The sequence below is a fragment of the Hypanus sabinus genome, chromosome 17, assembly GCF_030144855.1.
Source record: "Hypanus sabinus isolate sHypSab1 chromosome 17, sHypSab1.hap1, whole genome shotgun sequence".
Classification (NCBI taxonomy): domain Eukaryota; kingdom Metazoa; phylum Chordata; class Chondrichthyes; order Myliobatiformes; family Dasyatidae; genus Hypanus; species Hypanus sabinus.
The window spans coordinates 31,912,853-31,938,978 of NC_082722.1; the positions used below are offsets into that span (position 1 = coordinate 31,912,853).

At 40.6% G+C, this 26,126-nt stretch overlaps 1 protein-coding gene across 5 annotated transcripts in view; it reads right to left on the reverse strand.

The window, feature by feature from the left end:
• The window catches only part of dus2 (dihydrouridine synthase 2), a 123,689-nt gene that overhangs the window by 72,205 nt on the left and 25,358 nt on the right, over positions 1 to 26,126 (reverse strand). For 4 of the 5 annotated variants that reach the window (XM_059992804.1, XM_059992802.1, XM_059992805.1 and 1 more), the window contains 3 exons: positions 22,883 to 22,926; positions 20,981 to 21,041; positions 12,899 to 12,946 (listed from right to left, as the gene is read on the reverse strand). In XM_059992804.1, coding sequence (XP_059848787.1) covers positions 12,899 to 12,946; positions 20,981 to 21,041; positions 22,883 to 22,926 — 153 coding nt within the window. The remainder of the gene's footprint in view (positions 1 to 12,898; positions 12,947 to 20,980; positions 21,042 to 22,882; positions 22,927 to 26,126) is intronic. The other variant, XM_059992803.1, reaches the window with a different exon arrangement.

The window sequence follows — 26,126 nt, forward strand, 5'->3', positions numbered from 1 at the left end:
TGGTGGGTCTCATCAGCAAGAACGATGAGTCAGCTTACAGAGAGGAGGTGCAGCGGCTAACGGACTGGTGCAGAGCCAACAACCTGCCTCTGAATGTGAACAAAAGAGATGGTTATTGACTTCAGGAGGGCACGGTGCTCCACTCTCCGCTGAACATCAACGGCTCCTCGGTAGAGTTCATTAAGAGAACCAAATTTCTTGGTGTTCACCTGGTGGAAAATCTCACCTGGTCCCTCAACACCAGCTCCATAGCAGAGGAAGCCCAGCAGCGTCTCTACTTTCTGCGAAGGCTGAAGAAAGTCCATCTCCCACCCCCCATCCTCATCACATTCTACAGGGGTTGTATTGAGAGCATCCTGAGCTGCTGCATCATTGCCTGGTTCGGAAATTGCACCATCTCAGATCCAGCGGATAGCAAGGTCAGCTGAGATCATCGGGGTCTCTCTTCCCGCCATTACGGACACTTACACTACATGCTGCATCCACAAAGCTAACAGCATTACGAAGGACCCCACGCACTCCTCATACAAAGTCTTCTCCCTCCTGCCATCTGGGGAAAGGCACCATAGCATTCGGGCTCTCATGACCAGACTATGTAACAGTTTCTTCCCCCATGCTATCAGACTCCTCAGTACCCAGAGCCTGGACTGGCATGTGCTAAAGGTAATGCAGTCGTTATGGGAGATTTCAACATGCAGGTGAACTGGGAGAATCAGGTAGGTGTTGGACCCCAGGATAGGGAGTTTGTGGAGTGTTTAAGGGATGTATTTTTGGAACAGCTTGTGCTTGAGCCAACCGGGAACGAGGCTATTTTGGACTTGGTGATGTGTAATGAACAGGAATTGATAAGTGATCTTGAAGGAGCCATTAGGAAGTAGTGATCATAACATAAGTTTTTATCTACAATTTGAGAGGAATAAGGGCAGATCAGAGGTGTCAGTGTTGCAATTAAATAAAGGAGACTACGGAGCCATGAGGGAAGAGCTGGCCAAAGTTAAATGGGCAGATGCCCTGGCAGGAAAGACAGTGGATCAGCAGTTGCAGATATTCTTGGGGATAATACAAAAGATGCAAAAGCAGTTCATTCCAATGAGGTGAAGGATTCAAAGAGGGGGAAAGGGCCACAGTGGTTGACAAAGGAAGTCAGAGATTGTATAGCATTAAAGAAAAAGAAGTATGACAGGGCTAAGATGAGTGGGAATACAGATGATTGGGAAAGTTTTAAGGAACAGCAGATCTTAACTAAATACGGAGCAATACGGAGAGAAAAAATCAGGTATGAGCTCTGTCTAGCCAGGAATATAAAAGGGGATAGCAAAAGCTTTTTTAGCTATGTGAAGAGAAAGAAGATAGTTAAGAACAATGTTGGCCCCTTGAAGAATGAATTGGGAGAAATTGTTATGGGAAACAGGGAAATGGCAACAGAATTTAATGCGTACTTTAGATCTGTCTTCACCAGGGAGGACACAAGCAATCTCCCAGATGTATGGATGGGCCAGGGTCATAAGATATCAGAGGAATTGAAACAGATTGACATTAGGAAAGAAACTGTGATGAATAGACTGATAGGACTGAAGGCTAATAAATCCCGGGTCCAGATGGTCTGCATCCGAGGGTTCTAAAAGAGGTGGCTCAGGAAATTGTGGATGCATTGGTAATCATTTTCCAATGTTCCTTAGATTCAGGATCAGTTCCTGAAGATTGGAGAGTGGCTAATGTTATCCCACTTTTCAAGAAGGGAGGGAAGGAGAAAACGGAGAACTATCGCCCTGTTAGCCTAATGTCAGTCGTGGGGAAGATGCTTGAGTCCATTATTAAGGACGAAATAGTGGCATATCTTGATGGCAGTAATAGGATTAGGCCGAGCCAGCATGGATTTACCAAGGGCAAATCATGCTTGACTAATCTGTTGGAGTTTTTTGAGGGTATAACAAGGATGTTAGACGAGGGTAAGCCAGTGGATGTAGTGTACCTAGATTTTCAGAAGGCATTCGATAAGGTGCCACATAGGAGATTGGTGAGTAAAATCAGAGCTCATGGCATTGGGGGCAGGGTTTCAACATGGATAGAAAACTGGTTGGCAGATAGAAAGCAAAGGGTAGCAGTGAATGGGTGTTTCTCGGACTGGCTGGAGGTGACTAGTGGGGTACCACAGGGCTCTGTATTGGGACCACAGTTCTTTACGATTTATGTCAATGATTTAGATGAGGGCATTGAAAACTATATCAGCAAGTTTGCTGACGATACTAAACTGGGTGGCAGTGTGACATGCGAAGAGGATGTTAGGAGAATACAGGGAGACTTGGATAGGCTGGGTGAATGGGCAGATACTTGGCAGATGTCATTCAATGTGAATAAATGTGAAGTTATCCACTTTGGAAGCAGGAACAAGAGGGCAGAGTATTGTCTGAACGGTGTAGAGTTAGGTAAGGGAGAAATGCAAAGAGACCTAGGAGTCCTAGTTCATCAGTCAATGAAGGTGAATGAGCAAGTGCAACAGGCAGTGAAGAGGGCAAATGGAATGTTGGCCTTTATTACAAGGGGAATTGAGTACAAGAGCAAGGATGTCCTTTTGCATTTGTACAGGGCCCTGGTGAGACCACACCTGGAATATTGTGTACAGTTTTGGTCTCCAGGTTTGAGGAAGGACATTCTGGCAATTGAGGAAGTGCAGCGTAGATTCACTAGGTTGATTCCTGGGATGGCAGGGCTGTCTTACGCAGAGAGATTGGAGAGATCGGGCTTGTACACACTGGAATTGAGGAGATTGAGAGGGGATCTGATTGAAACGTTTAAGATAATTAAAGGATTTGATAGGATTGAGTCAGGAAATATGTTCCAGATGTTGGGAGAGTCCAGTACCAGAGGGCATGGATTGAGAATAAGAGGTCAGTTATTTAAAACAGAGTTGAGGAAGAACTTCTCCCAGAGAGTTGTGGAGGTGTGGAATGCACTGCCTCGGAAGACGGTGGAGGCCAATACTCTGGATGCTTTCAAGAAGGAGCTAGATAGATATCTGATGGATAGGGGAATCAAGGGATATGGGGACAAGGCAGAAACCGGGTATTGATAGTGAATGATCAGCCATGATCTCAGAATGGCGGTGCAGACTCGAGGGGCCGAATGGTCTACTTCTGCACCTATTGTCTATTGACACCAACTTACTGCCCTCTACTGTGCCTATTGTCTTGTTTATTATTTACTGTAATGCCTGCACTGTTTTGTGCACTTTATGCAGTCCTGGGTAGGTCTGTAGTCTACGGTAGTTTTTTTTTCTGTTGTTTTTTACGTAGTTCAGTCTAGTTTTTGTACTGTTTCATGTAACACCATGGTCCTGAAAAATGTCTCATTTTTACTGTGTACTGTACCAGCAGTTATGGTCAAAATGACAATAAAAAGTGACTTGAATTAACTTGCCTTGAGAATGCAAATCAGAAAAGACTGAATGACACTAGTGGTTGCAGAGTCCACTGTTACATGGAGAAGCAGTTTCAGTGACGCAGAAATAGCGGGCAGACCAGCTTCTGTGCTGCATATTCAGTGAATTCTAATGCTCTGTGTTCAAGTCCTACGGGTATACCAGAACCTGTATCTTTCTGATTTATACGCACCTGTGCCACCAACTGAAATCAAACCAACCAGCAGTAACTTGACTGGGGAGGAGGGGGGTGAGGAGTTACAATTTCTCTATTTTTTCAGATTGCTAACCGTACCAGCAGTAGAACACTGGAGCATCAGTGTGAATTTATGCTAAAAAGAACCTACAACATTTGTCCTGCATCTTCAGCAAAGCCTTCAATGACCTGTGTAAGATTCCTGTCATTCTAAACTTCAAAGTACGTATATGCCACCACATACTACTGAGCTTCTGTTTCTTGCAGGCATTGACATTAGAACAAGGAAACACTGCAAAGTCATTGACAACTAATGCACAAAGACTGATGAACATTATGTGAAAGGCAAACTCTACAAAAACTGAACAAAAAATACATAAATAACACTGCGAACACAGGTTGTAGAGTCCTTGAAAGTGAGTCCATTGATTGTGGAATCAGTTTAGTGCTGTGGTGAGTGATGTTATTTATGTTGGTTCAGGGACTTGATGGTTGAAGGGTAATATTCATTTCTGAATCTGGTGGCATGGGACCTGACTTGTGTAACTCCTTCCTGATGGCAGCAGTGAGAAAACAGCATGACCTAGGTGGTGGAGGTCCTTGATGATGGATGCTGTTTTCTTGTGGCAGCATTCCCTGTAGAAATGCTCAATGGTGAGGAGGGTTTTTCCTGTAATGGGACTAGGCCGCATCCGCTATTTTTTACTTTTCCACTCATAGCAATAAGTTGTTTGCTACTTACCTCCACAATCAAATTCTAATTTTCCCAGCAATTTTACTACAATTTCCTTGCAGTGTTCTAAGGTTCAATATAATGCAAGTCATCACAGAACCTTTAGATCAGTCAAAGAAACATTAGTGAAATGTCTGGTTCAAGTTCATTTTTAATAAGAATTCAAGATAAAATTGTTCTTCTAAATGCCAGCACCATCAACTTCATTTCAACAGATAAAACAGTAACTGCTGTCAGCTTTAGTGGAAGAATAGCTTTTAGGATATGGCAAGCATTACATCAAAGCAACATTTATGTTCCTTTATCTTCAAAGTAGAGGATGGAAAGAAAATATTAGAAGCCAATCTTACTCTACATGATGATCAACACTATTTCACATCCCAAAAATAGGAATATCAACTCTGACATAAAGACATATATCCGTAAAATCTAAAATGTGAAAACATAGTGTTGTGTACAAGAACCTGGAGAAGCAGGTTATGTTTTGCAATTTTTAATTCTATGTTTCTGCATATTATACTGTTTTCCACTTCTGAATTCTTGAAACACCTTGATCTTAATCATTTTGCCATTGATATACCTACAATGCTAACATCATCCTAAACACTAAAGTTCCCTCTCTACAACTTTGTTTCTTCACTAATTTCCCCCCTTTAAGATCCTTCTTAATCTTCTTAATCTGCCCTAAAACCTCCATAACATTCACACTCCCATGAAAGCCTGGAGCTTTCTTGCTACATGAAAGCTGCAAGTTTTGTTATCATAAGTACACTTAAACAATCCTGAATTTGTCATCCATTCCATCAGATTATAAAGAGTTTCTTCTTTGCTTCCCTCATAATCTTATCAGGTCAATTTACTTTCTTTGGTGTGTTCTATAATCTGAAACATATCAAGATTCCCATACATTGTGCACTGTTTGGTTGTACAATTATTTGCCATATAATCACTTGCTATTATTTACAATTTTCCATTTGAGTTCTGCTGGTGAAATCTCTTGCTTGTTGGTAATGGATTGTCAACCTTTATTACGACAGACTGGAACGGATCATATGATGTGCCCTCCTCCTTGTGAGTCAAAGGTCCAATTTCACCACAGCATTCTTCATGCAAGTGCTAAGTCTTCCCTATTCCTCACTTGTTCTCTTATACTTTGGCTGATTTATCCTCACTACTTCTGCATTTTTTTCTCACTTCTTTTGCAAGCTAATGCTACATAGCAGAAGTAAAAGCAAAACATTTTCTTCGGCCAAGTTACAATTCGGTGCAGTCATTACTGTCATTTAGTTGAAGGAAGCAGCATATTAGATGAATATGGTAATTGAATGACCTGTTATCTCATTTTAATTGGAATAGTGGCAAGAACACTTAGAGAAATCATTGCTGTTCTTTAAAGTGCAGCTACATTTTTACCACTGTAACTGTTTAACATGTCAAGAAGCACAACAGTCAGTACTGCAGTAAAGGGCCGCTTGAATAACAATGAATTCACAGTGGGAGCAGATCCTCCAATAACCACTGAGCTGCCAATTGCCAAACATAAAATTACATAGTGTCTTCCAGCAGGATCCCAGGAAGTTTCCTGCTGGGAGGTCAGATCCTAGCTCTTTGGTCTCGTTGGTGCAGAAACTGGCTGTGCTTCCAGTAAAGCCTTGATGGGCAGTGATGTCAACCGTTGTTCACACTGAATATCAGAGTATTTCTTCAAGCTAGGAAACACGAGGGAGTTTGCACTGCATCACTGAACTCATGAGGGCTATATACCACTAGAGGTGTAGATTCCATCATCTTATTTTTGGAAGTTCTCAGCTTCCCATCATTTGTGCTTAAAAGAACACAGACTTGAATAGTTTACTGTCTTAAGTAGATGATGGATTATTCTACTGGGTTGGTAACTTTCTCCAGATGTAAAGACTGAAACACAGGATGCCTATATACAAAATTAGCCACGAGTTCAAAACGTGGAACCTGTTACATCAACACCCATTTCTCCACTTGACATTGCAGGAGCTACTGACTGGATTGATAGCAACAAACAATTTGCTGGAAGGGGATTGAGCAGCATCTGCAGGATGAAAGGAATTATCAATGGTTCAGTTGAAACCCTGCATCAGGACCTGATGTCAGTTTTAAAACATCAGCAGTTCCTTTCCTCCCACTGGTTCTGATGACCAACAGTTCTTCCAGCTGACTGACTGTTGTTCTAAATTCCAGCACCTGCAGTCTCAATGCCTTGACTGAAGTGACAAATTAGATATCAAAGTGTAAGCCATTGAAAAGGCCAGAGGAATTCTGCTAGCCAAAGCATGGCATAATGTTCACGGGACTTTCTCTTCAGATTTTGTTTCAGCTTTTCAAAGTTGGGTATAGAGAGCATGTTAGGGGGAATGGAATATTAAATATCCATACGCAGATGTCATTGGTAACTGGCTCACTGAGGCTCTTTTCTGTAATAATTAAATAATAACATCCAACATCTAATGAGAAAAATGAACCGATGAAGGTATGTGGAGAACTTGGTAAGGTTACTCTGCATATTAACTAGTGTCCAGAACCTACACCTTTTGTAAAACCTAAGATAAGGAGACTTGCACCTACATAGAGCCTCACAAACCTCAGGACATCCTAAGAGGCTTTGCAGCCACCTTAGTACTTTTACTGAAGCACAGTCTGTTATAAAAGATCACTCATTTATGCTTAAACAGCAATATAATAATGACCTGATGATCTGTTATTTTACTGATATACAACTGGAGCTGAACATTATACAGGTAAACTCCCCTGCTTCTAATTGAAAAGGTGCCACGGCATTTATTGCTAGAGCAGTGGTAATCAAACTTTATTGGGTTACTGCCCCCTTAGATTCTAGACCACAGTCCCAGTGCCCCCCTCTCCCTTTTCACCTATTATATAAAAGCTATAAAGCTACTACGATTTACAATGCACATTAAAAGAAAATGGGGAACTGCAAATTCAAAGCAATGACAAATAATTGCAAAAATTATTCAAATCTATTTAAAGTTACAAATAAAATTATTTAATTACAGTAAAAACAATTTTTATCAACAATTTTGGAATATACATTAGTTCAGCTATTCACTATTTTGCTTTTTCACCGTTCACTCGATGGATGGACTTAGTACCTTGATATCAGCTTCTCAACATTGGGAGGCATTTAGGAGTTTTAGATCCCCACTTCAGTAATTTCAGTCTGTTTCGCTGCTTTGAAAGAAATTAGCCAACAGTACTAAAACCATGCTTCACTAAATATGATGTTGGAAAGGCAATAAAGAACCTCTTGACCTTTTGACACAGTACACAATAGCATCCAGAGATTTCTTTCTGCAACCAAAAGTTTTGATATGTTGACCTCAGCTTCAACTCAAAGTAATTTAGTAGTGAAATCAGTTCTTCCTCCATCCTTCCTGTTGATTCCTCATCCAGGAATGGATTTATTACCTAATCTCGAATTTGGATGCTGGTGATAATAAACTGGATTCTGATTCTGAGAAGATCCTGACATTTCTGACATGTCTTTATGTAGCTCACCCAGGCGGGCACACTATACTTGAAGATCATCATCAGATATTTTCTTTCTTTCTCTTCCAACTCAGAGAGGCTTAGAAACTGGAAAAGATCACGACATCCAATGTTGCACCACCATCACCCAGGACAGGCCCTCTTCTCATTGCTACCATCAAGAAGGTGATACAGAAGCCTGAAGGCATACACTCAGCGATTCAGGAACAGTTTCTTGCCCTCTGCCGATTTTTGAATGAACACTGAACCTATGAATACTACCTCACTACTTTTTATTAATTTTTGCACTATTTATTTAACATATATATATTCTGTAATTTGGTCTTTTTTCTATTATTGTGTATTACATTGTACTGCTGCCACAAAGTTAACAAATTTCATTGCATATGCCAATGATATTAAGCTTGATTCTGAATCTGAAACATGATTAACTTGGGCAGAAATCTGGAGATGACTGAATTGACTTTGATAAGATTCACATCATATCCTTGCAAATGAAAACTGATTTCATTAAACTTTGTGACTAATTCTGACAAATAAGCAATATCATGCCTTGTATTCTTGAGTTGATTACTGAATCAATCATTTGAGACTTCAACGAATTTTATTAGTTTCAAAAAGCACGTAAGTGTCCCAGTCTCCTTTTGAGAGCCACCTGATTTCTGTGTGCAACAGCAAGTGTTCGAACTGTTCATCAATCTCATTACAAAGCTCTAGAAATAGCCAAGAATTGAGACCATGAGACTTGATTTTATTTACAGCTATGATAACAGTATTGAGTATTCTGTGCAGTGAATCACTTAAGTTTCTTGAGACAAGATGTCTGTGAATAACAGAGTGAATGGTAAATATGTTTGGTACAGCTTTTTTCAAGAAAGTAATAAGCACACAGTGACATCCTGTCATTGATAGTGCCCCATCTGTTACCCTACCAAGAATGGTGAGCAGACCCTCCCCTCTCGCCATCTAACTCTGACTCATCTTTTTTCTCCAGTCCTGCTAAAGTGTCTCAGTCCGAAACATCGACTGTATTCTTTTTTTTTAAGTAGATGCTGCCTGGCCTGCTGAGTACCTCCAGCATTTTGTGTGTGCTTAGATTTCCAGCATCTGCAGATTTTTTCATTTGTGAGCAGAATGCCCTTCTCTTTGGAAAAATTTCTCAACAAACTGAAATATCTGTTTCTAGTCCCCTTGCAAATAACAACTCTTGAGCCATGCTTTCATCTTTTATGAAGCGAACATAACTGAGAAACAAAGATTCATTGCCTGGCAAAGTTGACTCATCCAACTGCAGAGTAAATTCTGTCGTTGCACAATGTGTCTTCCACATTCTCAGATATTTATCTATACATCTGTGATCAGAGTTGTCGCTGAGTGGAATTGCTTTAATTATTTCTTCTGGTGACTTATGCAAAATCATCTTAGAACCTCCCTTATTGCTGGAAAAATCTGCTCTTCTCCAATTATCAGGCTTTCCAGATTTTGCAGTGGGGAATGAAATGTTGTCTGAAGCATGAAGACCATCACTGTTCTGTTGTGAAGTACTAGCAAACATATTTTGAAGCATTTTCCGTTTCTGAAGGTTTTCACAAAGTGACAGAATAAGCAAAGTTCTTGTTTGTTTTATCAAAGTGTATTCTCTTCAAGTGCTCAAGGAGCCTGGACAGTTTCATTGTTTCATTTGGAAGACTTTTTCCATACAACAGACACACATGCTTGCTGTTTGTCTGCTTAGTGCTGGTATAAATCCGTATTTCAGATATTCCACACTACACTGCCTCTACTTCTTTTTCCATTTAGTCTGCTTCTGCCATTTTTGTTATAGATTAACGAGCATAGTCAATCATCTATTGTTGAAATCCAACCTCAAGCGCTGTGATCAATAAAGGAGAAAGTTATGACATCATCATCATTCAGACACTTTGCCTGAAGGTACATAAAGTGGGACAGCAAAATCTTCTTTGGGCCATGGGCTAGAGAAATGCGGTCAAGAACATTCAAAAAGACAGGTTCTGAACTTTACCCATTGACGCCATACCCTAATTCACAGGAATTGTGTCACCGCGTAATTAGAGTATGGGAATCATACTAACACTGTCCTACAGCAGTGAATGGCGATAATGCGCAGGCCAGGCCTGGAAATAACATGATTTCTTCAGTCCAGATTTTTCATGATATGCCAAACACAGAAGGTCGCCCCATCGCTTTTCAACAACTATAATGCACTTCCAGCAAAGAGAACCGTGGGTAGGCAAGAAATGAGGTGATTATGTGATCATTATAATCAATTATGAGGCACTGGGGATAAAATGTTGAAGTAATTCATTACTTAAATCAACCTGTAATCTCTCAGCTGCCTCCTTTCTACCAAGCAACCTCCACTGCCTCCTTTGGGAACCACTGCTCAGAGGACTTTAGTTTAATGCCTCACCCTACAATTGGCTGCCTTCACAGCTGTTACCTCTTGCACTTTCTGGGTGGCACAAAACTTCTTCACTGGGTGAATAAGGAACAAAGTTGGCAATAAAGGAGGAGTGAAAATGGAAACTAGCCTCCAGTCATCGTTCTTCAATGGCACAGGAGATTATAACAGATACATTTTAGCAGAGATAATATTCATTTTTATTCATTCTTTTCATAAGTTAATGAAATTAACTATTAGTGTGACAAAAAGGAATTGCAACAAAATACTTTTCTGAAAGATTCACTGTACCCTAATGTGTTTTGCAGCTTCTGTTTCTATTTAAAATTATATGTTTAATTTCAATAACCAATTACAAACTCACATGTAACTAAATCTCCCTAGGCAACAGGCAATATTCTTTATTCAAGAATATAATTTCTTTTGATGATTCATATATCCTAGTTGAAATTCAGCATTAGGATTTAATAGGAAACCTGTAATAACAATCAAGCTTGAACACAATATACTCTGTCAAGTCGTAAAGAAGAAGAATATCCACTTGCACAATAATTAAATACTATAAAGGAATTAATCAGTGACTTGACTGTGGGTATTAAAACAACAATGCACTGCCACATTGGATTGGACCTAAAGCTGCTACTCTGTAATGTCACAAATAGCATAGTGGCCATTTTATTAGCTACAGGAGAGGAACCTAGTGTGGTTTTCTTTTGCTGCTGCCCAGGCACTTCAAGGTTCAACGTGTTGCACATTTAGAGGTACTCTCTGTACATTGCTGTTGTAATGTGGTTATCTGAGTTACTGTCACCTTGAACCAGTCTAACCATTCTACTCTAACCTCTCTCATTAACAAGGTATTTTCGCCCACAGAAATGCTCCACATTGGACATCTTCTGTTGTTTTTTTTAAACACCATTCTCTGTAAACTCCAGGGACTGTTGTGCATGCAGATCCCAGAAGATCATGCAGTTTCTGAGATACTCAAACTACACCAACAATCATTCCATGGTCAAAGTCACTTAGATCACATTTCTTCCCAATTCTGTTGTTGGATCTGACAAAACAACTGAACCTCTAGATCATGTCTGCAAGCATTTCTGCATTGAGACTTTTATGATAAAACCCAAAATACTATTAAAATAAGTAATGGAGATAACGGCAGACATGTTTCAAAAATATAGTTACATTTGCCCAGAAATCAAATGATAGTGGTCAAACAGGGCTGAATTAACAGTGCTTGCTGAGCCAATGATTATTTGTTCAAGTGTATCCACCACAAAATACAGACACACCCAAAGCTCAAGGTGGCACTGTAATGGTCTGACATTTTCAAAGGCTTTCCCTCAGATACATTCAGGCAGAATGGAACAGAGGTCAGTGGGTGGAGAGGAGAGAATGGATGCTCAGAAATCTAGTCATGAAGAGGTCAGGAATCAAAAGCCAGGAAGAGGGACAATGGATGGAAGGAGTTAGGAATCAGAATGTCTATTGATAGAAAATTGGGAAGAAGAGGAGAACAGCCTTTGAACTTTTGATATTTTCGTGCAATAGTGGAGGTGGGTGAGCTTGCAAATGGGGCTGAGAACAAGAGGTGCACTATAAATCAGCTATCACATGATGAGCTGTTAAGAGCTCCATATGGTGTGGGTTCTCAATGATAGATTCCACAGGCTGGGTGGGACTCTTGTGCTAACACTGGAAATATTCAATAGGTCAAATAGAATCTGTGGGGAGACTAAACTGACTATACAAGTTGATGGATAGTTAAGATCACCAGTCTAAAATGTTAACACTTTTTCTCTCCCCGCAGATGCTGCCTGATCCACAGTGCAATTAGATCGTAAGACATACAGTTAGAATTAGGCCAATCAGTCCACCTAGTCTGCGCTGCCATTCTATCAAGGCTGAATTCTTATAACCCCATTCTCCTGTATTCTTCCCACAACTTTGACATTCTTACTAAATAAAAACCTATTGACCTCTGCTTTAAATATACCCAATGACGTGGCCTCTAGGTTTACAGAACTGGACTGCATTCAGGGATTCATCCTTGGATCTGAATGAAAGTGCCACAGCCATCACCATCTTGATCAAAACCCACATGGATGAGAGTGTTTTCAAGAAAATTACGAGTGTTCCCAAGCCAGAAGTCCTGGATGAACCAGGAGATACATAAGATTTCCAACAGCTGTTATATTTTACTTCTGTATTTTTTAAAATTAACCCTGAAATAGGATGGACCATCTTTATGGAGGTCTTCTTGTCTCTGAACAAACCTTTTCTCTGCATAGGTATGCACATACAACTGAAAAGAACTATATGCCACAGTACGTATCGACATCTTTCTTTGCAGTATTACAAGTGACGCTTGAAGGACCTTGTTGTCCACTTCATATGATACCAAATCCCAATTCTGCTATAACATTGACTTTTCACTGATAATGTACCACTTGCTAAAAATAGCACAGTTGAATTTCAAGGCATAGATTCCCTCACTAAACTATAATAGTATTTACTAAATCATTTCTGTATTTATTTCTAGATCAACAGTAAGCAATTTGTGGATAATTCATTGCATCTACTTACAGCTTCAATTTTGTCGGGATTGGATAACAGTGCCACTCCCATGCCACCCTGAGTAAGTATAAAGTAAAACACGAAGATTAGGAGACGTTCAATTAAAAAAATACTGTATCATGTCATAAGCATAGTAATATTCTCATTTCAAACCATAAAATAAAGTCTAGGTGCCCCAGCATGACCTCCTAAAGAAGCATCCCCCTCCATTGATGCTGCCTGACCTGCTGAGTTCTTCCAGCATTTTGTGTGTGTTATTCTAAAAAAAGTAGTTTCTGTTCTAGGAAATGGCCATAAAACATAGAGAGTGCTTGGGTTTTGAGAATCAGATTATGAAGACCGAAAGCTCCAATTCATTCTCTCCTGCACCGTTGCTTCACTTTATTAGTCATGCCATTATACACAAACTGTTTCTCCCGCTAGGAGAATGTGCTGTAGATGAACCTTGGATAACAGAAGTCTGATGATAAACCTTTATCATCCAACCAGTGTGTGGCCAGAAACTGGATATGCTCAAGACCTTCCCAGGGAAATCAGGAGCTCAGCAAAAGAGCAGGTCAAATCTGATTTTATGCTCCTACCATGGTGATACGTAGGTTTCACCAGCAATTCGGCCACAATTCTGCACAACACAGATCAAGATTATGATGTTCAGTCCTTGGTTCTGTCTGTATTAGCTAGGTAATATAAATGAGCCCACTTCTCAATCATCCTAATAAGTACACATAAGTCACACAAAGGGAGGCAGGGCTTGGAGCAGGGGGTTTGGGCTAGAGGTGACAAATTGAGGGTCAGAATTTTTACACTCAGCTCTATCATGAAGTTGCATTCAACGTGCACTTAGCATCATACTGGTTACATTAAAGTTTAAAGTTCAGCGAAAATTCATTTGGTTGTCAACACCAAATTTACCATCAACCAGCTCAATCCTTAATAGGCAGCAATGTAGGAATACAATGTTTTGATATGCTCTTCATCAAAAATGTATTTCTTAAGGGACCTAATAGTTGTAAACTCTATTAGTTTGACTAAAAACAGACATGCCACCAAAGAATCAGCTTTAGGGATCCCTATCTTTCAATATAATTGTTTAAGGTTACTGATATTGTATCATTGAATTGATTTCAAATTGTATTCTGAAGTCCTCTGTAAAATCACAGAGTACTACAGTACAGAAACAGGTCCTTCTGCCCATCTAGTCCATGCCAACCTAGTTCTATCTATTGCACACAGACCATATCCCTCCCATCCATGTCTCTATCCAATCTTCTCTTGAATGTCACAATTGAACTTGGATCTACCACTACCTCTGGCAGCTTGTTCCACATTCACACTGAGTGAGGAAGCCTCAGGTGAGCAGGAATTTCTCATTGTAAAGGCTGGTGAATCTCTGCATCTCCCGATCCCCCAAGCTTGTGGTAGGTAGATCATTGCAGGTATTTAAAGAGGATGTGGATACATGTTGAGGTACCAAGAGCCTAACGGCTCTGGGGAACTGGCACAAAGGGAGAGATGGGCTGGTGACAGATCAGATGGGCTAGGCTTCAAGGGCTGAGTGGCCTACTCCTGCTCCTATATAGCACCATTACACCCTGTCATGGAGTAATTCTGAAGCATATACATTGTAAAGATATAAAAGCAATCTGTACACAGCAAGGCTCCACAGTCAATCTATGTTTTAACTGTGGAGACCAGATCTGATTCAAGGCCTCAACCCAAACCACCGACAATTCCTTTCCCCCAACAGATGCAACTCAACCCTCCTGAGCTTCTCTAGCAGAATCATGTTTATTATCACAGACATACAGTTACAAGACAAAGTTTGTGAACCCTTTGCAAGTACCTGGTTTTCCGCATTAATGACTCATAAAATAACCTGGTCTGATCTTCATCTAAGTCATAATTATAGACAAATACAATCTGACTAAACTAATAACACACAAAGAATAGTACTTTTCATGACGTTTTTGAACATATGGTTTAATCATTCACAGTCCAGGCTGAAAAAAACATGGGAGTCCTTGTATTTAATAACTGATAATAAATCTCCTTTAGCAGCAATAACCTCCACCAAACATTTCCTATTGCTGCTGATCAGACTTGCACAGCGGCGAGGAGGAATTTTTAGACCATTCCTCCATCCAAAACTGTTTCAGTTCATCAATATTTCAGGGATACCTTACATGAACAGCTCTCTTTGGGTCATGCCACAGCATCTTAATTGGGTTAAGGTCTAGACTCTGACTTGGCCTTTCCAAAACATGAATTTTCTTCTTTTTAAACCATTCTGTTGTTGATTTACTTGTGTTTCAGATCATTGTCTTGTTGCATCATCCAACTTCTATTAAGCATCAGGTGATGGATCACTACCCTGATGTTCTCCAGTAAAATGTCTTGATACAATTTTGAATTCATTGTTCCCTCAATGACTGCAAGCTGTCCAGGCCTTGAGACATCACAGGAGCCCCAAACCATGCTGCTCCTTCCACCATGCTTCACAGTTGGAATGAGGTTTTGGTGTTGGTGTGCAGCGGCCTTTTCCCTCCAATGATAGTGGTGCGCATTTCTGCCAGAAAATTCAACTTTTGTTTCACCTGTCCACAGAATGTTGTCCCAGAAGCGCTGTGGAATATCCAGGTGGTCTTTTGCAAACCTGAGACGTGCAGCGGTGTTTTTTTTTGGAGAGCAGTGAGTTTATCCGTGAACACCATTCTTGTTCAGAGCTTTTCTTACACTGGACACATAAGCAGAGACCTTAACAAGTTCTAGAGATTTCTGCAGGCCTTTGCTGTTACCCTTGGGTTCTTTTTCACCTTCTTCAGTATTACATGTTGAGTTCTTGGTGTGATCTTTGCAGGACGCCCACTCCAAGGGAGAGTAGCAACAGTACTGAATTTCCTCCATTTGTAGACAATTTATCGTACTGTGGACTGATGAACACTCAGGCCTTTAGAAATACCTTCGTAGCCTTTTCCAGCTTCATGCATCTCTTCAATTCTTCTTCTGAGGTCCTCTGAAAGTTGTTTGATTGAGGCATGGTGCACATAAACAGATCTTTCTCGAGAAGTCAGTAACTTGACTTTGTCTTTTTTTATAGGGCAGAGCACTTCTACAACACACACCTCTAATCTCATCTCATTGATTGGAACAATGACTCCAAATAGCTTTTGTGGAAGGTATTACCCCAGAGGTTCACATACTTTTTTGAACCTAAACTGTAATTGTTTAAATGGTGTACTCAGCATTGACAAGAAGTACAATTGTTTGTGTGTTATTAGTTTAGACAGATTGTGTTTGCCTATTATTGTGACTTAGATGAAGTTCAGACCACATTTCATGAGTAATTAATGTAGAAAGCCAGGTAACTGCAAAGGTTTCACAAACTTATTCTTGCAAATGTACATCATGAACCCTGCTGTCCTGCAGCAGCAATACAGTGTAAGACACACAAACCATCACAAGTTGCAATCAATCAATAAATAAATAAATGTATACTAACCAATTGCAGAGTAAATTATTGACAATTATTGAGCTCGAAAATCTTTAAAATGTATCTACTAGCACCTTCCCTTTTAAGTAAAAGAGAACAACTTTAGACCCTTACTGAACAGTACAATTGGCAGAAATATTAACCTGGGTTGGGACCTGAATCAGACTCATTGAATTTTGAATAGCTTTAAAGGTTTGCAAAAAATACAAGTGCGATTTTGTGTGTGAATCAGTTCCTCTTCAATTTTTCTGATGTCACACGTTCAGCTGAATCTGCTGAGATACCAACTTAAAAAAATTGAAGCTTCAAGCCAAGTTCTCCAGTGGGACATTCAAGTCGTTGATATTTTTCTGTACAGTCAAAACAGAGTGAAGCTGTCATCTAGATTCACAGATTATTAGTGGATAATCCAAAGCAGAAGATTAAAGAAATTCAGAAGGATACTGAACCAAACTCAGCAAGAATCATTGCAGTGAAACAGGAACTTCTCGAGCAGTATAACAAGGAGATAGTTCTAAATACTGTGTAAAGCTCAGACTTTGCTAATTCACTGTCCTTGATTAAAGGTTATACTAAAGTCACTGTAGTATAACATTTTCTCTTTTCCCTCATTCTTTTACTACTGCGCACAGGAACTGCTAATTATTATTTAGCTTTGGTAGTATAGCATCAGTGGGTTTCAGACATACTAATATCACATTTCAGGCTGATTACTACAACCTAATGGGCTGGTTGATAGGCAGAATCTCTTTCTGAAGGTCTTCAGAAAGTCTGCAAAGGTGTAACTACAATTAACAGTACATGCATTTTCTTCAGACTGAGTCATTATTAAAACAACCCTGATTTTATACAGTGGTTCCATTGCAGCAGAAGTTAAGTGCTTGAATTACTTCATTCAAACCTAAAGTTCAAGTTTATTTGGACTTCTGAATGTCAATTAATACACTTGACCCAATATAACAAATCAATTGGTAAATCTCTAACCTTACTGAAGAGATCAAGATGGAATGTAAACTTTTAAGAAGAAAATTATATTCGCTACCAAAAGCACCAACATTCACATTTCTGCAAAGAAAAATGCAGAAAGACTGCAAGCAAATGTGTCAATAGTAAGATTTTTGTTGGATTAATGTAATATGCATTTTTCTGGTACAATGGCCTTTTATTTATCCTGACTTAAACTTGCAGAAAGCAATATAATAACAGAATATGTGCCTCCAATTGTGGTATGTAATCATTGCACCATTCATTTATAATCCAAGGAATATGGGTATAATATAAAGTTGCACAATACTTGAATTATAGAGAGTAGAATTAAAAAAAGGAATGTGATTTATAATGATTTACAACAGAATAATACGGAAGCCTTAATCAACCATATTAAAATTATAATTATCAAAAACAATGTGTATTTACAATCACTTTCAATCATCAACATACCCAGTCTTTAAAATTACTTCAAATTTATAATTGTCTAATTGCATATTTTTTATTTTTAAAACTGATTTTTTAATCATTGTAAATGGAAGTAACAATGGAACATTGAATGCACCTAGATTTAATCACCTGTCCTCCCCTTTTAAATAGTCATTTTTGTATCTCAAGCGTCGCTAGTAAGGCCAGTATTTATTGATTCATCAGCTGAGGGACAATGGGAAGTAACAATCAGGAGGAGGGTTCTTTATCCATGATGACAAGACATCATGAGAAATCACTGGATCTGGAGTCAATGCTGATGACCCTAAGCACTACTTCCTCCTTCCAGTATACTACTGGGCCATCACTTCTGGTGATTCTATTACACTGATGGGATAAGACATATCAAAGGATTGTGATAGATATTTTCTATCATGTATGATTTCATTGGCACAACTATGGCAAGCTATAGGACAAATCTCCCAATTCAGATAACTTCCCCCAGACATCTGTGAGGAGAATTTATCTAGGCTAGGAGCAAATTTTTCATGTCTTAATTTAGCGCCTTCGTAATTAACATGTGGTCTGTCTAGTTTTATACATTCTCTATTTAAACATAGCAGTGTACAACTGTGGGCACTTAAGAACCAACCCCACTGGCTGGATCAAGAATCATTCACAGGTCAGACTTGTTATGAAAGGCAGACTTGTTCCCCTGAACAATATTAGTCAGCCAAACAATTATTGAGGACAACACTTTCCACTAATTCAAAGTTGTGCATTAGCAACTTAAACATTTCATTTCCTCTTCTGAAAGATGAACCTAGAGGAGATGAGGTCATTACTGAAACATCAAGAGAAAAGATATATAAAGATTCGACCAGTGCATAAAACCATATTTTTTGCCATTACAGTGGGAAAATGCACAGCTGTTGATCACATAGAGGAGACCTGGTGCTCTAACACCCTTAATTACCAAGTTACCTACCAAAAATGACTCTACTGGAGGCAACTAAATAAGATCAATCAGTCACAACAATCTGACAAGTATGTGATTGGCCAGAATTATAAAACATTGTTTGGACATTTATTTTGATGTACCTTCAACTTTATCAGCTCACCCTGAAGTTAGAATTAGATTTAGAATCAGATTTAATATCACCAGCATATGTTGTGAAATTTGTTGCTTTGTGGCAGCAGTAAAAAAAACTATAAATTACAATAAAAAGTATTCATAAAAATAATTGAAATAAGTAGCGCTAAAAGAGGGAGGGAAATATTGAGGTTTCTTTTGTCCGTTCAGAAATTTGATGGATGGGAAGAAACTGTTCCTGAAATGTTAAGTGTGCGTCTTCAGGCTCTTGTACCACCTCCTTGATGGTAGCAATGAGAAGAGGGCCTGCCCTGGATGATGCTGGTCCTAAATGATAGATGCCGCCTTTCTGAGGCATCCCCTTTTAAAGGTGTCCTGGATGCTGGGGAGGTTAGTGCCCACAATGGAACTGCCTGAGTTTACAACTTTCTGCAGCACTTTTCAATCCTGTGCAGTGGCTCCTCCATACCAGATGGTGATACAATCAGTTGGAATGCTTTCCACAGTACATCTGTGAAAATTAGTGACTGTCTTTGTTGACATACTCTAATTAAGTATAGCTGCTGTTCTGCATTCTTTGCAATTGTATCAATATGTTGGACCCAGGACAGATCCTCAGGAGATGTTGACACCCATGAAGCTAAAACTGCTTATCCTTTCCACTTCCAATCCCCCTACGAGGACTGGTGTGTGTTCCCTCAACTTACCCTTCCTGAAGTGAACAATCCTCGGTCTTAGTGATGTTAAGTGCAAAGTTGTTGCTGCAACCCACTCAACTAGCTGATCTCACTTTGATGGTCTCTTCATCACCATCTGAAATTCTGGCAACAACAGTGGTGGTGTTGGCAAATTTACATGCCATTTGAACTATGCCTAGCCACACAGTTGTGGATGTAGAGAGAGTACAGCAGTAGGCTAAGCATGCATCCTTGAGTTGTGTCAGTGTTGATAGTCAGTGAGGAGTATATGTTATGATCTCCCAGTGAGTAAGTCAAGGATCCAACTGCAGAGGAAGGTACAGAGGCTCAGGCTTTGCAGCTTTTTGATCAGAACTGAGGGTATAATTGTGTTGAACGCTGAGCTGTAGTCATTAAACAGCAGTCTGACATACTGTAAGTATTACTATTGTCCAGGTGATTCAAGGCCACGTGGAGAGCCAGTGAAATTGCCTCAGTAATCTACACCGGATGCAATAAGCAAATTGCAACAGGTCCAGGTCCTCTCTTAGACAGGAGCTGATTTTAGCCATGACCAATCTATCAAAGCACTTCATCACAGTGCCACTGAGCAATAGTTATTGAGGCAGCTCATCCTGTGCGCATGCAGCCTGTTACAACCGCTCCAACTAGTTTTCCGTCTGTCTGCACTTCTTGGGCACTGGTATGATTGTCACCCTTTTAAAGTAGGTGGGAACCTCTGACTGCAGCAGTGAGAGATAGAACCCTACTAGATAGACCATCAGGGCCCGATGACTCGCAAGGGTTCACCCCCTTGAAAGATACTCTGATGTCAATCTCCAAGACAGAGATCACGGGGTCACAGGATGCTGCAGGGATTTGTGTAGGTGTAGTTTTATTCTCCTTTCCAAAGAGCTCATTTGGGAGTGAAGCATCACGGCCATTTATAATGTTAGGTTTTGCTTTGCAGTAAGTAATGGCCTTCAAACCCTGCCAGAGCGTATGCAACTGATTTCATCTCTAACCTCAAGTGGAATTGTTTTTTTCACTCTTAAGATAACTTTCTGAAAAGTTCAGAAGTTTCTGACAACTAGAGAATGAAGGGCGTGTTCTAGGAAACACACAAGTGAGCTACAGACCAATCTATGAAAATAACCTGGAAAACACCCAAAATTATTCTCATTAGCAGTGAAGTAGGTATAATTTGTAGCCAATACTGCCACCTTGGTTTCTTGTAGAAAATTAAATTGACAAACAATTTTACAAAAAAGCAACACATACTCAATTTGTTATGAAAGTTGTTTCAGCATCTTGGGTACAAACTCAGATTCATATATTCTATTACATACAAGAGTATTTCTTTTAAAACACAGAAAAATATTAATTATAATGGATCAAAGTAAAAGGCTAATTACCTTGGTTGAATACTCTTTGGGACAGCCCATATTTACATCAATACCAGCTACATCATTTTCCCTGTATGGATGGTTAAAAATACATTTACAAAAATGAAAATCTATGCAAAATACTCTAACAAATTTTATAATTTCATTATTATGTTCCTCACAATTTTTGATTACTTATGATTGCGATGTGCAATGATTAACATGTGATTAAGTGCACACTAGACATAAGAATTCTGTTACAAGGCCAGCAGTTTACCGCTGGATTGAGAATATGGGGTAAAGAATATACTGATTTACAATACGGCTATTTCCTACAAGAGGTATTATATTGAAATAGGTACTTTTTTAACCTTGGAAGTTTTGAGAACATTTAAGATATTTAACCCAAGATGTTGCTCAGAAGATTTGTAAAATATGCATACCACACACTCATTCATCATTACATTGGCAAATGCATTGATCCTACTGACATTAACTATAAACCCACTGTCTCCCACCATCCTTCATCGTCTACCCTTCCTCACTATTTTCTTTGAGGCCAACCTTACCCCAACATCCTGTTATGTTCATCCCCAATCACAGACTCCATCCTGTTCCACGGCACTTTCCCCTGCAACTAAGATGTGCAATACTTGTCCCTATATCTCATCACCACCATCAAAACAGCTCTTCTGAGTCAGGCAAAGATTCACATGCACATCCCCCACTGCATTCGGTCCTACAAGGTCAATAAACCACCATTTTTCTTTCATTCATGTGCCTATCTAGGAGTCTTTCATCTGTCCCTAATGTATCAGCCTCTACAACCACCCTGAAAGTGCATTCCAGACATTTACCATTCTCTCTGTTTAAAAAAACCTATACCTCTGACATCTCCCTTAAACTTCCCCACATTCACCTTAAAAGGATGCTTTCTAATTGTGATCTCCTATGTCCCTCCCTACATTGACAAGTCCAAATGTAGACCAAGGCGGCTATTTTGTTGAATGCTCATTCTTTGTCCGCAATAGACATCCTGACCACTGGAGTTCACGACATTTCAACTCCCCTTCACATCCTCACTCCAACCTGTCTGTCTGCGGCTCTCTGAACCACCAAGTGACACCAAACACAAATTAGATGAACAACATCTCATATTTCATCTGGGTACTCTACAAAATTGAATTTTCCAGTTTCAGACAGACCACATTTCCAGTTCCTTTCTACCTCTTTTTGATACAGCTATCTCACCCAGTTCCCCTACCTCACCTGGTTCTACCTGCCTATCACTAACTCACTATACTTACTGAGTCTCCTAATTCTCCGCCCTTCTCCCCCCCCCCCCCCCCCCCAACTCACTGATTCCACCTGCCCAGCATCTTTCCCTTATCTGGCTCCCTGTCACCTTCTGCCTTGGACTCCAGCTGCCCATCATTTTTCTCTTCACCTATTTCCACCCATCACCTGCCAGCCCCTCGCTTTTCTTCTTTATACTGGCTATCTCCCCTCTACACTTTCAGTCCCAATGCAAAAGATCCTCCACAGACAATGACTGACCAACTGAGTTCCTCCATCTGCTCTTTTTTATTGCTTTGTATGATATACAAATTTACAACAGTGGTGAGAATATCAATATATATGTAGGAGTTTCCTTCTTTACTTCTGTAGCTTTGACTCTTTAATTTTATTCTGAAGTTTTGAAATGCTGTAAAAATTAACCGCTTCATCAAAATGTTCATGAGGGAACAGGACCATTTGTAGTTACCAAAAATAGTATTAACCTTTTCACCAATTACATGTTACACTTCTGATTTATTACACTAATCTTTCCAGCCCTCATAGTTTAATTCTTCCATGCCCATGATCATGTAACTGTTTTCTAAAAACCTTCTTAGAGTAAGATCATTAAGTACTGGTGGCTTCAAGACTTACACAAGCTGTGCGACTGTCAGTGCTCTCTGAGCATCAGCTGTTCCCTGCAATAAAAAAATTGAAAATATAATTGCAAATATAATTGAAAGCTTTAGGGACATCAATGAGCTTTTATATAAATGTCCTAACTTTGCAAAAAGAAGCAGCCATTGAACATGATGCCATCATATTTTTCGAAATACTGTTTTCAAGTTGTAAACTGATGGTAAATTTTGCAGAATTCATTTGATTAATCACAATAGGACACATCATATTTAAGCAGTTAAAGCCAATATGCTTTTGAGCAGCAGAGACTTCCAAAAGTATTCTGGCCATTAAACAAAAATATGATGTTTATAGGTGACCAATGCTTCTCTCTTTACCTATATCTAAAGAAGTTACCAGCAGATTAATATTTCTACAAGCTTTCCACACAAAAGTTAGCAGCTAAATTTCCTCAATTACACAGTAACTATACCTCCAAAAAGGATACTAAATTGATATCAAGGTCATTGGACGTTATCTACAATAAAATTCAGATTAAGTTTATTTGTCATTTAGAAACCACAAATGCAATGCAGTTAAAAAATGAGACAACGTTCCTCCAGAATGATATGACAAAACAGACGACACCAGAAAATCCACATAATGCTTGGCAATCCCCAATCCAGAGTGCGGAGAGGCTACTGCGTATTAATATCACGCTACCGTCTTAACGCGTTCCCCGGAAAGGAGCTCCAGAACCACCAGACAAAACAGGACCAAAAACTAAAGCTACAAGATCTGCACAAAACCACATAGTTACAATATATAGTTATAGCAGTGCAAACAATAGCATAATTGATAAAAAAAAACAGACCATGGGCACAGTAAAAATAGTCCAAAGATGATAAAAGACTATAAGTTCAAAAGAACTTATACAGTTTCACAAGTTTCCACAGGTCCCCAGGGTCCGAACAGACTCGCCATCCCACACAGGCGGCAGAAGGAACTGCCCCCGCTATGGACTTCCACAGCGCCGCCTGACTCAGCCTCCCAGACGCTGCACACAATGAAAGCTCCGTTGACCCCAGCCTCGCAGACGCAGCACACACCGAAAGCGACCTGGCGGACTCCGAGTCTGTCGAACCTCCGAGCTGACGACCATCCCCTCCGGCATAGCTTCTCCGAGCACCATCCTCTGCCGAGAGTATTAAGACGGCCCCGCCAACGGCCACTGGCAACGCAACCCCAAGGACTGGGGGCCTGTTCTTTCCAGCAGAGTCCCGGACCTCACAGTAGCAGCAGCAATGAAGAAGGTCTTCCTGGAGATTTCCCGATGTTCCTCCATGCTCCCACATCCATTTTCAATCGATTATGATTGTGGACGGCACCCCACTTCACAAATAACAGATGCACCGCCATCTTGGAAATATACAAAAATAAACAAAATATACATTCTATGGCCACTTCATGATGTACACCAGCCGATTACGTGGCAGCAACTGAATGCATAGAAGTATGGAAACATAGTCAAGAGGATCAGTTGCTGTACAGACCAAACATCAGAATGGGGAAGAAACATAATCTAAGTGACTTTGAATGTAGGATGATTGTTGGTATCTGATGTAATGGTTTACGTATCTCAAACAATGCTGATCTCCTGGGATTTTTACTCTCAATAATCACTAGAGCTTACAGAAATTGGTGTGAAAAACAAAAAAATAATAGTAGTAGTTCTGTTGGCGAAAATGCCTTGTTAATGAGAGGTCAAAGCAGATTAGTTTAACTGGTTCAAGTTGACAGGAAAGTGACAGTAATTCAAATAGCAATACATACAACAGCAATGTGCAGAACAACATCTCTGAATGCACAACACCTTAAATCTTGAAGTGGATGGGCTACAGCAGCAGAAGAACACACTGGTTCTACACCTGAAGCTAATAAAGTGGTCACTGAGTGTAAGTAGGCCCTTACACCTAAATTGGCCATGCAATAAGATCAGGATCGTCCTTTTACTATTAAAAAAATTAAATACTGTTTCCTTCTTAAGGCATTCCACGTTAAAAAACAAACAGCAAAGATGCATATATCAGGATAATCTTTATTGACTGCAGCTCGCCATTCAATATTATGATCCCCTTAAAACTAATCAGTAAGCTTCAAGACCTAGGTTGTAGCGGTGTGCTACACGCAGCGCTAAAATTATGACACGGAGTCGGTAACTGCAGTCGAAGGAAAAAACTTTATTCGAAAACTTCAGCCTCACTTTTAAGCCTCCCTCAACCGGCCCCCCATGGCGCAGAGGCTCCAAAGCTCTGTGCTCGCAAACCCCCGTAGGCTATCTAATTGTGAGTCGGTTCGGATGCGCCAGGAAATGGGTCGCCACATAACCGCCCCCCCCCCCCCCCCAGAACCGGCGATACACCCCCCAATGTCCACAGTCTGGGCCAGAACCTGCTTGGGAGGTCGGCCTCTGCGCCGGAAACTCGGCTGGTTGCGCCAGGTCCACATGGGCCGGTTTGAGGCTGTCCACCGTGAAAACCTCCTCTTTCCCCCCAACGTCCAGCACGAACGTGGACCCGTTGTTCCAGCCGAACTGTAGCTGCACCTGACGGGTGCCATAGGTCCTTACTGTGCTGCCATTCACAGCCCTCAGGGGGGGACCCGGTGCCCTGCTGCGGGTGTTGTAACTCGTCGGAGGTAAAACGCTGATCTCAGCCCCAGTATCGACCAAAAACCGGCGTCCCGACCTTCTATCCCACACATACAGGAGGCTATCCCGATGGCCAGCCGCCGTAGCCATCAGTGGCGGCTGGCCCTGGCGTTTCCCGGGAACTTGCAGGGCGGGCGACAACGGCGGGCTTCTGCACCCCACCGCTGGTAGTAGAAGCACCAGTGTTCATTGGGCCGGGGGTTGGCGGGCTCTGCGGCCAGGCCTGGACTGGTTTGCTGCCGGGAGCGTGGCTGGGAGACCTGTGCGATGGACGCCCCGCTCACCTTTTTGGCGTTCCACAGCAAGTCCGCCCGGGCTGCCACCTTCCGGGGGTCACTGAAATCCGCGTCGGATAGCAGCAGGCGTATGTCCTCGGGCAGCTGCTCCAGGAATGCCTGCTCAAACATGAGGCATGTGTGTCCGTCGGCCAGAGACAACATCTCATTCATTAAAGCCGATGGAGGTCTGTCGCCCAAGCCATCCAGGTGCAGTAAACGGGCAGCCCGCTCGCGCCGTGAGAGTCCGAAAGTCCTGAGGAGCAGGGCTTTGAATTCCGTATACTTGCCGTCT